The 14,104-nt window shown below is 43.4% G+C and overlaps 1 protein-coding gene across 1 annotated transcript; it reads left to right on the top strand.

Moving 5' to 3' along the window:
- Window positions 1-753: 753 nt before the first annotated feature.
- LOC119804458 (ADP/ATP translocase 2-like) lies at window positions 754-4,026 on the top strand. Its single transcript, XM_038315872.1, has 2 exons — window positions 754-922; window positions 3,356-4,026. Exons 1-2 carry the CDS (start codon window positions 754-756, stop codon window positions 4,024-4,026), a joined length of 840 nt encoding a protein of 279 aa, XP_038171800.1.
- The last annotated feature ends 10,078 nt before the right edge of the window (window positions 4,027-14,104 follow it).

Genomic DNA, 14,104 nt, shown 5'->3' with positions numbered 1-14,104 from the left:
TGTCCATCCACGGAATGTGCTATGAAGCTAGCTACCACCACACAGGGCTGACAATCATGTGGAGAATCTATGAGCAATGGTGTAAACCACACATCTGAGAATTATTCCCTCCCAAGGAGCCAGGGTTCACGAGCCATATCTCATGGTCATTTGCAGATTGCTGCCCCTATACATGGCTCTGAATTCTCTGGGGAAAATATCTTTGAGCGGCAGTATAGTAGGAAGTTGGCCTGAGCAGAGCAGAAGGTTCAGGGTTGAAGGTGAATTCTGATAACACATACAATACTAAGAAAAGCTCTAGTGGAATTTTCAGCCCTGAGATGCAGGACTCTTGAGCTGAAATATAGTTCTCTGAGCCAGTTTCCCCAATCTTTGAAAATTATTTTTGTTACTTCTTTGACAATTTCATACACCATGTTTGGATCCTAAGTTGGCTCTCCCCCAGCTCGCCCTCAGATCTAACACCATTCCCTACACACTTTGTGTCCTTCTTTTGCTTTATTTTGTTTTTAAACCAAGCCCACATTTTGCTGCTTATATATCTGCCATGAGTATTTTTCTGCTTCCCCCTGGCATCCTTTTTTTTCTTGCTTCTGAAGTAGTGCAGTTTGACAATGGAATAAAAATGAAGACAGAGCTACAGAGTAAATATATGCTTTTCTATACTAGAACCACTTGCCTCGAGTTTCTCGTACCTCTGACCTCTTCTTATCGTTTTACCTCATAAAAAGAATCAAGCCTGAACAGAGGGAAATGGAGTGTGACGGGGCTGAAATTAGAGCGACTTTGTGGAAGCAAGAGCTAGACGCGAGGAGAGAAGGTCGTAAGACAGAGGCAGATCCACGAGCACCTGGCACAACAGAGGACGATTCTGGGAAGCCGCAGAGCTACAGCCACACTCTCATTCTGGGGATGGGAGACGGTGAGAGAACTGAAGGGTCGGACAACGCTCAGGTTTCTCTTCTTAAGATATAGATCAGTTGCTTTCACACATTGTTCCCAGAGGTAGTAAATAGTTGCCATCAAATGCTTCCTTCTTGCTAGCTCCCCCGGGCTCTGAGGAAGCCAAAGGACTGGTGGATGGGATTTTAGTAAGAGAAGCACCTATCTTTCAACGGAGCATCCCAAAGGACCAGAGCTTTGTTGCTTGCCCATCCCCGTGCAGCCATTTAGCACGTCACTGAGAGGATCAGTTGAGAATTAATCGGCACAATTATGGAAAAATTGAGACACAGGATAGCAATTGGTATGAATCTATGATTTTCGACTCAGAGGACAAAAAGAAATTTCTTGACTTCTATGGATATTAGAAGTGAACGTTCCAGCTGGGCCGTGGTGGTGCATGCCTTTAAATCCCAGCACTCCGGAGGCAGAGGCAGGTGGATCTCTGTGAGTTTGAGGTCAGCCTGGTCTACAGAGCAAATTCCAGGACAGGCTCCAAAGCAACACAGAGAAACTCTGTCTCCAAAAAAACAAAACAAAACAAAAAAAAAAAACAAAAAAAGAAAAGAAAAGAACAGGAAAAAAGGAAAGAAAGAAAAGAACGTTCCATTCTTTATTAGGATTATCTGGACAGTTTTGTCAAAGTGGAAGGAGGGGTGGTGGTAGTGGTGGTGGCAGTGGCAGTGGCTACTAACATTTCCTGAACATCTACCTCGGACCAGGTACTTCCCATTAGATGATATCATTACCCACAACACAACCTGGTGACTTCAATGCTATTGTGATGTCTGGTTTTCAGAAGAAAAAAATACCAAGGCATGGAGTAGTTGAGGAAGTTGCTGCACGTCATGCATCTAGCCAGTGGGCTTCTAATCCATATGAAATCAAAGCCTGAGCTCTTTGTTGCCACTCCAGGCTGCTGCTGCCCATAGCTATGACTTAAGTTTTCTAGAAGGAGCTTAGCTGAAACTCATGACGCTAGAATAGCACCCTCTACATTAGCTGGCCGCGGACTGGAGACCTGGGAAGAGACGTCTTTGTGATCAAATCATGCGTTCATAATTCAAAAGACAGGGAAAGCACTAAATGATTAGCGATGGTGAAGAACCAGTTTAATGACTTCACGGAATCATGAAGTCAACACCAAAGAGGAGAACCATGTGACTGGAGAGGAGAACACTGAGCCCACAGTTTTGTGACTTGTGTGGATCTTTGGGAGCCGGCAGCTCTTCATCCTGCTGCTTGCTTGTTCAATATTCCTGTTGGTACCCTGAGTTTCCTAACCTCACTGGAGTCCGGATTTCACAGTTTCTTTCTCTTTCCAATAAATGAAGCAATATTTACATCAAGTTCAATTCTGTGTTTATATATTTCTCTCATGGAATTGTGAGTACCACTGGAATAACCTTGGTGGCACAGTTGGAGGGGAAAATGTGTATATGATACATGCCCGCGGACTGTACGCGCTCCCCTTTGGTTGTAGATGCCTCTGTGAAGTAAATTACACTCAAGTATGCTTACCTCAAAAATATATGAAACTCTACCTTGAGGGGATCTAGTGATGCTGATTTGCATATTCCAGACAGCAAACTCTGGATATTGAGGTCCTTTGCTCTGAGTGTTCTTAAGGGTTTAGAAATGCTGCTTTGGGAGAATAGGCATGAGAAGCATGGCTTTACGCTGGTGGGTGTGCACTTTTATTATGAGAGCCTGCTTGTGCCTGCTTGGCTCCCCCCTGGCCCCCCTGCCCTAGCTTTCCCTGATTGAAACATCACAGAACAGCCCCCAACAGGAAGCCGGCAGATACCCTGAGGCCTACTAGTAGTGTGATATTCTTAGAACTGTGAAAAGGGAACTTGAGAAATCATACTGGAGAAGAAAAAGCCTGTTTTTAATCTATTTGGCCCTTAGGGGGTATCATATAGACAAGTATCAAATTCACTCAGGTATCTAACCTCAGCATAAACTGGAGAGGACGAGGCAAAGCAACCCTCGCCACCGCACGCTGCTTGTAAACACTTCCCAGGATCTGTTGTTTGCATTAGCTGATGGAAAAATGTGAGAGACGCAGAGGGTTGGAGAATGGAGTGGGTTAAAGGTGTCTCAACAACTGTGTGAGTCGGATGTTGGCCAAAGTCTAATATCCCTCTGCATGTTCTGTGTCTAAGAAACCCTCCTCCCAACGGGTGACAGTGACACTTGCAGGCTTGCACATGGCCTAAGCCTCAAATCACAGGCCCATAATTGATATAAGGCGCCATAGAGTTTTTCCGAATTACCGAGACACGGGTCATAATGGGGGTCAAATGCTGTTTCTGGTTTGAGGACTTTATGGCAAGTGGGGAAGTCCCCTCCACTCTTACCCGCAGAAGGAAATATCCTAGAAGATAACCAAGAAAGGCTCTCAGCATAGCACGGTTTAAAAGATATCCCCCCCCCCAGGCTCTCAACTTTGCCTTCAAAGATAAATACAAGCAGATCTTTTTGGGTGGTGTGGACAAGAGGACCCAGTTTTGGTGCTACTTTGCAGGGAACCTGGCATCAGGTGGTGCCGCTGGGGCCACATCCTTGTGCTTTGTGTACCCCCTTGATTTTGTCCGTACCCGTCTAGCAGCTGATGTGGGCAAAGCTGAAGCTGAAAGGAAATTCAAAGGCCTTGGTGACTGCCTGGTTAAAATCTATAAATCTGATGGGCTTAGGGGCCTGTACCAAGGCTTTAATGTGTCAGTCCAGGGCATTATCATCTACCGAGCTGCCTACTTTGGCATCTATGACACTGCAAAGGGAATGCTTCCAGATCCCAAGAACACTCACATCTTCATCAGCTGGATGATTGCACAGTCTGTCACTGCTGTCGCTGGCTTGACTTCCTATCCCTTTGACACGGTTCACCGTAGTATGATGATGCAGTCAGGACGCAAAGGAACTGACATCATGTATACAGGCACGATCGACTGCTGGAGGAAGATTGCTCGTGATGAAGGAAGCAAGGCCTTTTTCAAGGGAGCATGGTCCAACGTTCTCAGGGGCATGGGTGGTGCCTCTGTGCTTGTCTTGTATGGTGAGATCAAGAAGTACACATAATTATGTCGTAGGTGTCCTCCCCGAGAACAGGCATGTTGTATACCACACCATATCTTGAACATTCTGGACAGATTCTCTGGGCTTGTCTGTTTTATCAGTGGCAACTATTTACCAGTTGAAAAGGGGGAAGCAATAATATTCATCTGACCAGTTTTCTCTTAAAGCCATTTCCATAATGACAATAATGATGGGACTCAATTATATTTTTTTTATTTCAGTCACTCCTGATAATAAAAATTGAAGAAATAATTTTAAAAAAAAAAAAAAAAAAGGCCGTTTCAGCATCGAGGGTTGACAGAGACTCACTTGGAAGAGAGCTGAAATTTCTGGGCTCCTGGTTTAGGGACATTGGGGAAGGCACTCGAGGGAAGCCTCATGGACGGCTTCCAGCCTTGTCCTCTAGACTGTATTCCACGGCAAAAGGGGGGCCAGGCCACATGAGTGTGGTCAGAATGTCTTTCCTAAGACAAAGACAATCACATTAGGCTGGCGATCAAGACATGCGCCCCGTGGCGATTCCTGAGGCAAGCGTGAAGACAGTGACAGCATCACTGGGGGATGGCAATCATTGCATCAGCCGTGCGGTTTAACAGTAACAGCTGGCGGGGCGCCCACCACACTAACGGCAGTAACTCTCATTTACTTCTTTCTGACATTATCCTAATCCCGAGGAGTAGGTGCTGTCTTTCTCCAATTTATAGATCAGAATACAGAGACCTGAGAAGCTGACTGTCACAGGGGCACACAGGTGTTGCTTAGCAAGGTCCCCAAGTCAATCTTTTAAATTGCAAATCCCATGCTTCGAATTCCTGGTAGCGAGCAGGGACAAAAAGCATGAACACCCTGCTGCTAGGCTTAGAGTTCTGGGATATTGCTGACTGGACCGGGGTGGCCTGTTGTGACAGACAGCCCCGGGGAGTCAGGGAAACCCATCCCCATGTCTTCATTGCCCAGGCGTGTCTCAGCTGAGGTAGCATTGGCCAGTGGACGTCTGAGAAATTTCGGGGGTGGTGCATGTTTCTCCTCTTGTGTAACTTGCCAAGTCTTCAGATAGAAAAATAAAGCTTAGCTTATGATAACCCTCCTTCATTTTTTCCTCTTTTAAAAAAAAAAACAGATGGCAGTATTCATTTATTACATTGTTAATTGTATGTTTGCCAGGTCTGAACACCAGGTTTGTTTATTTTAGAATTATCGAAGTTACTTACTGTTTTTATTTTTACTTTTCAGTGTATACATGTGGTATATGAGTGTGTGTGAGAGAGATACCGTGTTGATGTGCTTTTTTTTAAGTGTCCACACCCCTCCTGTGCATGTGCGGGACAGAGGAGAACACCTGGTGCCATGTGCTATTACTCTCTGCTTTATTCTCCTGAGGGTCTCTAAGAGAACTTGGAGCTATACTAGTAGCCAGGAGGCCTGAGAGATCCTCCAGTCTCCCTCCACCCCACAGTGCTAGGGTTGTTGGCGTGTGCAGCCATGCCAAGCTTATATTGGCACTGGAATCTGAACTCTAAATCTCACGCTTCCACAACAAACACTCTTATACACTAGGCCATGTCCGCAGCCCTCAAGAGTTATTTTTAAACATATATTAAGATGAAAATTCAATCCTACAAGATTTATAATGATTTCTCCAGTTGGGGTACACGACAGTGTCGAATCAAGCCCAGACCAAGGTAGAAAATGGGCAGTATCAGAAATGTTGGGATAATCCGGGGCAGCCAGGACTACATAGAGAGACCTGAAATAAAAAGAAAAGAAAAAGAAGAAGAAAGGAAGGAAGGAAGAAGAAAGGGAGGAAATAAATTCGGACAAGTCAGAAGTAAACAATCTTGGTGTCTTAAGTAGTAATAAGAAGGTAGTACACAATTCAAAATTAAACAGAGAAAAGGAGACCTTTAGAAAGACAGTACACACCTAAGACACAGGTACGGGCTTCTCTAGAGGGAGGTTCATGTCTAAGTGTCCTATGAAGGGTTTGCTCTGTAGTAGAGGACTTGCCTAGCTAGAGCTTGCTGGTGTACACACACTGACACACAGGAATCAAAACAACAACAAATCAGAATACTTCTTACCTTCTTTCCCTAGCCTGTGTGTATGTCTGTGTATATACATGTCTGTCTGTCTGTGTCTGTGTCTGTGTCTGCATGTGTGTACATGTTTGCCTGTCTTCTGTCTGTGCTCGTGTCTCCTTTTTCTGTCTGTATTTGTGTTCAGGACAGAGATTTTGTGGCTCTTGGAATCACATTGCTCAAAGGATATAGTTTGTAACTGGGTTTAAAGATAAAAAGCTGTGGACTTTTAAAAGGAGGCTATAAACCCAACCAAGGTTTTAAAACCAAGTAGAAAGGATCTGAGTTGGTTTCTTTATTTCTCCTATTATAAAGAATTTCCTTTTGAAAATAAAATTATGAAGTGGTTTTCTGAGGAGCATCATTTAGTTTTAGGAAGAGAGGTGCTGATGAGGTGAAAATCCAAGGTCACCGACATTGTGTCCCTAAGCACAGGCTCTGTTGTTCGTAGCATCTTCGCGATATCTCTCGAAAAGAGAATGCTGCATTTGTTGGCAACCTTGATTTTGTCCTTTGTGTTGAAGTGAATGTCTCTCAGCCATTGGTGAATGCAAACACATCCTAGAAAAAGAAACTTCTTCCCCTTTCCAAATCCCTTCAGCCTTTATTGCTTTTCTGGCCTGACTTGGTGTGACTATTACTCAAACTAGAGTCAAATTGGGCCCAGACAGCCCCTAGATTCAACTTCCCATCCCAATAATTCAATTAATGATACAATTGATGGTTAAAATGTCAATAGAAGGAGATGTATTCAGTGTGGTCACATTGTTGTAGAAGGAACAGCGGGCTGTGTCCCGCTACCTGGCTAGCTTTACACCCGAAATAATTACATTGAAACTGTATTCATTTAAACACTGCCTGGCGCATTAGCTCTAGCCTCTTACTGGCTAACTCTCACATCTTGATTAATCCATTTCTATTAATCTGTGTAGCACCACGAGGTGGTGGCTTACTGGGAAAAATTCTAGCCTACATCCGTCTTGGGTCGAAGAATCATGGCAACTGCCTCACTGCCTTCTTCCTCCCAGAATTCAGTTCTGTCTACTCCACCCACCTAAGGGCTGGCTTATGAAAGGCCAAGGCAGTTTCTTTATTAACCAACGAAAGTAACACATAGACAGATGACCCTCCTCCATCACATTGTGAAAAGAATCAAAGAAGCCCAGAGACCCGCCCAAGCTCCATCTTTGGAGCTATTCATTTGACGTTTGTGTTTAGAATGGAAGAGGTATTGCATAACTAAGTAGCCCTGGTCAAGGTGTGGTCCCAACCCATCATGCTCAGCTCTAGTCTCTCCTGCAGAGAGGTTCGACAAAGTGTCAGCAATGCCTGAAATCTCTTACTGGGAAACAAGTTCCCACTCTAACAGGCACCAGGCTCTTCCTTCTCCAGCAAGAGATCACTGAGGGAAATCCTACGTTCTTGGAGACCAACATTTCACTCGTCTGACAGTCAAAGGGTGAAACACAAGCGCCTCTTTAGAATATCTTCAGTCCCGCCTGGACAGCTCCGTGACCCTCATTTCCTCTCTGGTCGGATCTCCCCCTGAGCTCAGCTTCACCATCCCCCTTCTCACTTGTCTTACTGCTGAAGAGGCTCTGGAAACAGCTGTGCAGTATTCACTGTGATGTAAACAGTACCTCTCAGCACCGATCCTGAAACTGCGTTGGTAGGGGATGAGTGTATTTGGAGTCAGTGCCTATGAAGTCCATGTCTCCAGTTACTGTTGCAGAGGATAAGAACTGCTGTATTATACTCGGTCCGCCAGGATTACAGAATCCTGGGGATTTTCCTTTTCTCTCTTTCTTTTTATGTTTTGGCAGTGGCGTTGTGAATGAAATTGAGGTCTTTGTGGGGACTGTCAAGAACTGAATCACTGAGCCACAGTCCCAGGCCTAATCTTGTGCTTTCTATAAGGAGCCCTGCATACTGAATGAACATCAGGGAGATCTGATTTTAGGCCTCAGCAGAGGCCGTTTCGTTCACGGCTTGAATTTACCAAACCCTTGCCTTAAATTGACTTCTTGAAAGTTCCATAAATCCCAAAGAGTAGTCCACCAAGTTCCATGCTGACCACTTGTAAAAATCAGTTGGAGCTAAAGTGGAGAGAGAATTGAGGAAAGCTTCTGCCCCCATTTTTACCCCCACCACTCTGAGTTCACGGGCAATAAAGAGCCTAGACATTTGTGTCCTGGGCTTTCAGAGTTGCCCATAGCTCCAAAGTTTGCTCAAGTAGAATTTTATAGTTAAAAATTCCCTCAAGCCACACAGTGGTTTTTTTTTTTTTCTTCAGAGACAGGAGCACAGTGCTGGTCTGTGACTCGTACACAGAAAGCGTTCATCGTGGTGCTGTAAAAACTTTCCAAAGGGGATCCAAATATTTGTTCTGCCCCCACTGCAGTTCAGCAGACAGAGAGTGTAGTGTGTACCTTTCGAAGAGGACAGGAACGTTTCTTGCAGTACAGGAGCCTGTTGGGATGGGCAGGGTCCGCTCTCAGCTTCGTAGCATGTCGTTACATGAAAGTTAGTGAAGCTTGTGGCCTTGCACAAGGTAAGCCACTCTCTGGAGCTCCATTTCTTACCTTTTCAATTGAATGTGGTGACAGCCATCTGCAATGCCAGTATTCCAGGAGCTGAGTTCAGAGGACTGTGGGTTTCAGGTCAACCACCTGGGCTACATAGAAAAATGTGGCCTTGCATGCACAAGGTCTGTGAAAGCCTAAGACAGACCAAGTCCCAGAGAGTGAAGGGAGACAGAAAGTCACATCCCTGGCTGAGGCACTATTGGCACTTGCTAGCTGATAGGAAAAGAGACCATCCTCTCAAGCCAGTCATGCTCCAGTACAGGGTCACACATCCAAGAATATTTGGGCAGCACATATTGGTCTTGGTGACTTTTTAAAGAGGCACACAAATCCAGGTGTGTAGGAAGACGGGTGGATATGGGAAGAGTTTGGGGCGGGTGTGAGTATGATCAATGAATGATGTACAAAATTCTTGACTGATTAAATAAAAATATTTGAAGAAAAAGAAAGATGTTAAGATGCTGTCTTGAAAATACTGCCCCAAAATCACAGTGATTAATAACCAAAATGTGACTGGATGTGTTGAAGTCTCAGCATCCCAGTCTTCTCCAAAATGGTAGTATTGCTTGTCCCACTTTCCATGACTGGCCCACTCCCGGTGCTTAGAGCAGATTATGAGGTCCACCCCAAACCAAGGCTTGATCTCTATGGATTTCAGCATGTTTCATGGTACCTGCTTTAGCGCTATTTGTGTAACTAGGAAGACTATAATGCCTCCTCGGTTCCTCCCTATTGGTCATTATTATTTAATGATTAATGCAGTATGGAGCCACTGAGATGGTTCAGTGGGTGAGCCATCTTGTCACCAAGACTGATGACCTGAGTTCAATCCCCAGGGTATACATGGTAGAAGAAGACAGTTGACGCTTGAAGCTGTCCTCTGACCTCCATACCCTCACAGTAGTGTGCACGCATGCATGCACACGATAGATAGATGATAGATAGATGATAGATAGATAGATGATAGATAGATAGATGATAGATAGATAGAGAGAGATGATAGATAGATAGATAGATAGATGATAGATAGATGATAGATAGATGATAGATAGATAGATAGATGATAGATGATAGATAGATGATAGATAGATAGATAGATAGATGATAGATAGATAGATGATAGATAGATGATAGATAGATAGATGATAGATAGATAGATAGATGATAGATAGATGATAGATAGATAGATAGATGATTGATAGATAGATAGATAGATAGATAGATAGATAGATAGATAGATAGATGATAGATAGATAGATAGATGATAGATAGATGATAGATAGATAGATAGATAGATAGATGATAGATAGATAGATAGATAGATGATAGATAGATAGATGATAGATAGATAGATGATAGATAGATAGATAGATAGATAGATAGATAGATAGATAGATAGATAGATAGATAGATGATAGATAGATAGATAGATAGATTGGTAGATAGATGATAGATAGATAGATAGATAGATAGATGATAGATAGATAGATAGATGATAGATAGATAGATGATAGATAGATGATAGATAGATGATAGATAGATGATAGATAGGTGATAGATAGAGAGAGATAGATGATAGATAGATAGATAGATAGATAGATAGATAGATAGATAGATAGATAGATAGATAGGTGCAACAATGCAACAACTTTAAAAAATTGAGAACCTTTATAATCTGAGTTCCCAGGCTGGAATTTCTGCTCTGCCAACAAACTATATAACCAAAGCCAAGTATAATTAACTTTGCCTAAGTCCCTACATCTGCAATATAGAGATACGAAGACTACCTGCCTCATAAAGTTAGATGGAGATTAAATTTATCATATTTTATCATATACAGCCTCATGTTGTGGGTCTATTATTTATTACCTTAATTTAGCAACCTACCACTTTTTAATTGTGCTGTTATTTTACATTCCACTTGCAGTTTCCCCTCCCACATCTCCTCCCAGTCCCTCATCCACTCTTTCTCTGTTTCTATTTAGAAAAGGGCAGACCTCCCATGGATAACAATCAAACATGACACCCCAAGTTGCAGTAAGACTATGCACCTCCCCTGGTATTAAGGCTGGACAAGGCAACCAAGTATGAGGAATGGGTCCCAAAATCTGGTAAAAGAGTCACAGACAGCCCCTGCTCCCACTGTTAGGGGGTCTCATAAGAGGACCAAGTTCCTCAACTGTAACATATATGCAGAGTGCCTAGGTCAGGCCCACATAGGCTCCCTGGTTGTCAATTCAGTCTCTGTGAGCTCTTATGAGCCCAGGTTAATTGGTTCTCTGAGCCATTTTCTTGGAGTGTCCTTGACCCCTCTGGCTCCTACAGTCCTTCCTCCCCCTCTTCCACAGGATTCCCTGAGTTCCACCTAATGTTTGGCTGTGGGTCTTTGTATCTGCTTCCATTAGTTGCTGGGTGAAGCCTCTCTGATGACAATTGGGCTAGACAACAATCCATGAGTATAGCAGAATATCATTAGAAATCATTTCATTGATTTTTTTTTGCCAGTTATATTTGATTCTATTCTAGGTCTTTGGGTTACCTAGATTCTGGGTCCTGGCCTTCCAGACAGTGTCAGGGATTAGCATGGATCTCAAACCAGTCATTTGTTGACCATTCTTACAAGTTCTGCTCCACCTTTACCCCAGCCCATCTTTTAAGTAGAACAAATTATATAGGTCGAAGGTTTTGAGGCTGGGTTGGTCTCCCAATCCCTCTGCTTGAAGTCTTGCCTGGTTACAGAAGATGACTGTTTCAGGCTGCATATCCCCTATTGCTTGGAGTCTTCTCTAGGGTCACCCTCATAGATTCCTGGGAGTTTCCATTGCACTAGTAATATGTCATTTTACGTAGTCTATAAACTTGTGTGAGAGTCTGAGGTGATTAGCAAATAATACTTCTTACCTACTGCTAGAGCCATCCTACTAGCTACGTCGCCAAAACTTCAAGTGTCGTCCATTGGAAGACATTCTATCCCATCACATTCAAGGACATGTGTAGTGAGAAGACATCTGCAACCTAAGCAATCATAACCCAAGAGAGATGGGAGCAAGTGGCCAAAGCCAAGATGCTATGGTTATTCATCCACCATGAATTAAGTCATGAATTTACCCAGTAGACATTTTTATGGCTTGATGGGAAATATTCCCCCCAATTATTCATTTGTTTGAACATTTGGTTCTCAGCTTGTAGCACTGTTTTGAGAGATGGTTGAGACTCTGGAAAGTCGAAAATGGAAGAAGTTCCCTTCTAGGGGATGGGGACAGGAGTGGATATTCATGTTTTTTTCCCTAGCTCAGTCTCATTTCCTGTTTACTTCCTGATCTAGCCAGGTGTAAGCAAGTGTCTACTGCCTTGCCTTCTCCATCATGATGGACGCCATCCTGTCAGGCCATGGACCAAAAAAAAATCTTTCCTTGATTAAGCTGCTTCTTTCAGGTGTTGCTTCAAAATAACAAAAAAATTAACTAATGAAGGAATCAATGAGTACAAGGTGGAGAAACATTCCATGGATGATTAAAAAATTGATTAACATGGAGTTCTGAAGGGGAGGGAATTCGGTACCATAACTTTTCTTGAATGTTTTTTTTTTCTCTTATCCAGTAGGAATGTGGCTGACCAGGGATATGGCTCAGAAATGATGGCCTACAGAGGTTCATTTGTTCATGAAACCACTTTGCCAATATTGCTTCTCGTTAAAGATGATCTCTTAATATTATTAGTGGGCAATGTAAGTTTTATTTCCATACATTTTATGAACTATACATTAATATTATGCAGCCCAAAACTTGGATTGCATGGCTACAGAAAAATCTACAATCTTGAGGGAGTATCTTACTATGTATTGATGCAGTGAAGCATAAGAGGATCTTTACTGCTGGCTGCTGCCTCTCCAATACCTTCCCCCAACACACACGCATTCTGCCGTCCCAGACAATAGCTTCTCATCTGGTCTCTACCGCAAAGACCGATGAGCCCATCCTTTTCATGGGCACTCTCGCTTCTTTGTCTTGACGACCATTTCACTGAAAGAATAGGAGCTGCCAGAGAGCTTTTTATTTTCCCCAGAATCTCATAATATGGGCTCATCTGAGAGCTCATTATATTAGGCCTTCTTTTCTGTTACTATGGATACACTGTCCTGACCCTTCTTAGCAGATGTCCTCTGTTTGTACACGGCAGCCAATGCCCTCTCCCTTGTTCAGGGATCTCAGCTTCAACGTTTCTTTGGTCTTTCCCTTAGATTACCAATTCTCTTTACTTTGCCTGAGTTCTCTTGCACTCAAGTGTCTTTTGTACTTGAAGACCATGACCCAGTATGGTTTCTCTTTGTGCTGTTTCCTTCGATGCATCACCCCCAACCTTTCTGTTTACAGCAGGACTCCTTGGAAGTGATGTATTCCCTGCCCTACGCTCCACTCTTCCAGTTCTCTCATGAACAATTGCTGAACACTCTTTGAGTCTGGCCCCCAGCCGACACCACAGTTATCAAAGTCATCGACGACCTCCCAGTGCATGCAATTCATTCTTGGTAATCTTAGTTAGCCTATCAGCAGCCCTCGACAAAACGGATTGCTCTGTCCTCTTTAAACTTGTCTTACAGGGACACCTTGTTCCACCTCTCAAACTGTTCTTCTGCAAATGCCTACGCTAATCTCTTCTTTACCTTCCCTGGCTTCTACATATTAGAATTCCACAGAGTTCCGCCTTGGAGGCTCTTCTTTTTTCCAAGTACTATATCACTCACGCTAATGGCTCCAAATAATGTTATTTGTGTGCAGCACAGACCTCTCCAAAGAACTCCACATTTCTACATAACCACACATCCCCTTAGTCAGCAGTTTAAACCTCACATGTCCCAAACTGATTGTCCTAGGTGTTTTTTCTATCTATGTCAGGAATAATAATTATGTCCTTTCAGTTGCTCCAGGACCTTATATCTAGTTACTCTAGGTCATATTTTTCCTAGAATAGTAACAGAGGTGATTCAGGATTCATGGCACTGGAAAATGGCTCCGTATTTAAGAGCACCGGCTGCTCTTCCAAAGGACCCAAATTTGATACCCATCACCCACATGGTGGCTCACAACCACCTATAAACAACTCCAGGTCCCAGAATCCAACACCGTTCGGCCTCTGAGGGCACCAGGCACACACATGATACAGAGAAATACGTGCAGCCAAACACGAATGCACATAACATAATAAAAAACTGAAAGTGGATTCATCAGTAAGCTCCATTGCTTGTTCATTCCAACGATGCTCACAATCCAATCGCTTCTTACCAGCTTTCCTAAGACTAAGCCTCCTAACAGGTTTGCATAGTTCACCCTTTGCCCTTTCCAGACTACGAATTCATTTCCTGAACAGTACTCAAAGTTATCTCTGGAAAGCTTTAGCGTTATCATGTTCGCTCCTCTG

Source organism: Arvicola amphibius, chromosome X (genome assembly GCF_903992535.2).
Source record: "Arvicola amphibius chromosome X, mArvAmp1.2, whole genome shotgun sequence".
Lineage (NCBI taxonomy): Eukaryota > Metazoa > Chordata > Mammalia > Rodentia > Cricetidae > Arvicola > Arvicola amphibius.
The sequence above is the reverse complement of the archived record's forward strand: the minus strand, read 5'-3'. Positions and strand labels throughout refer to the sequence as shown.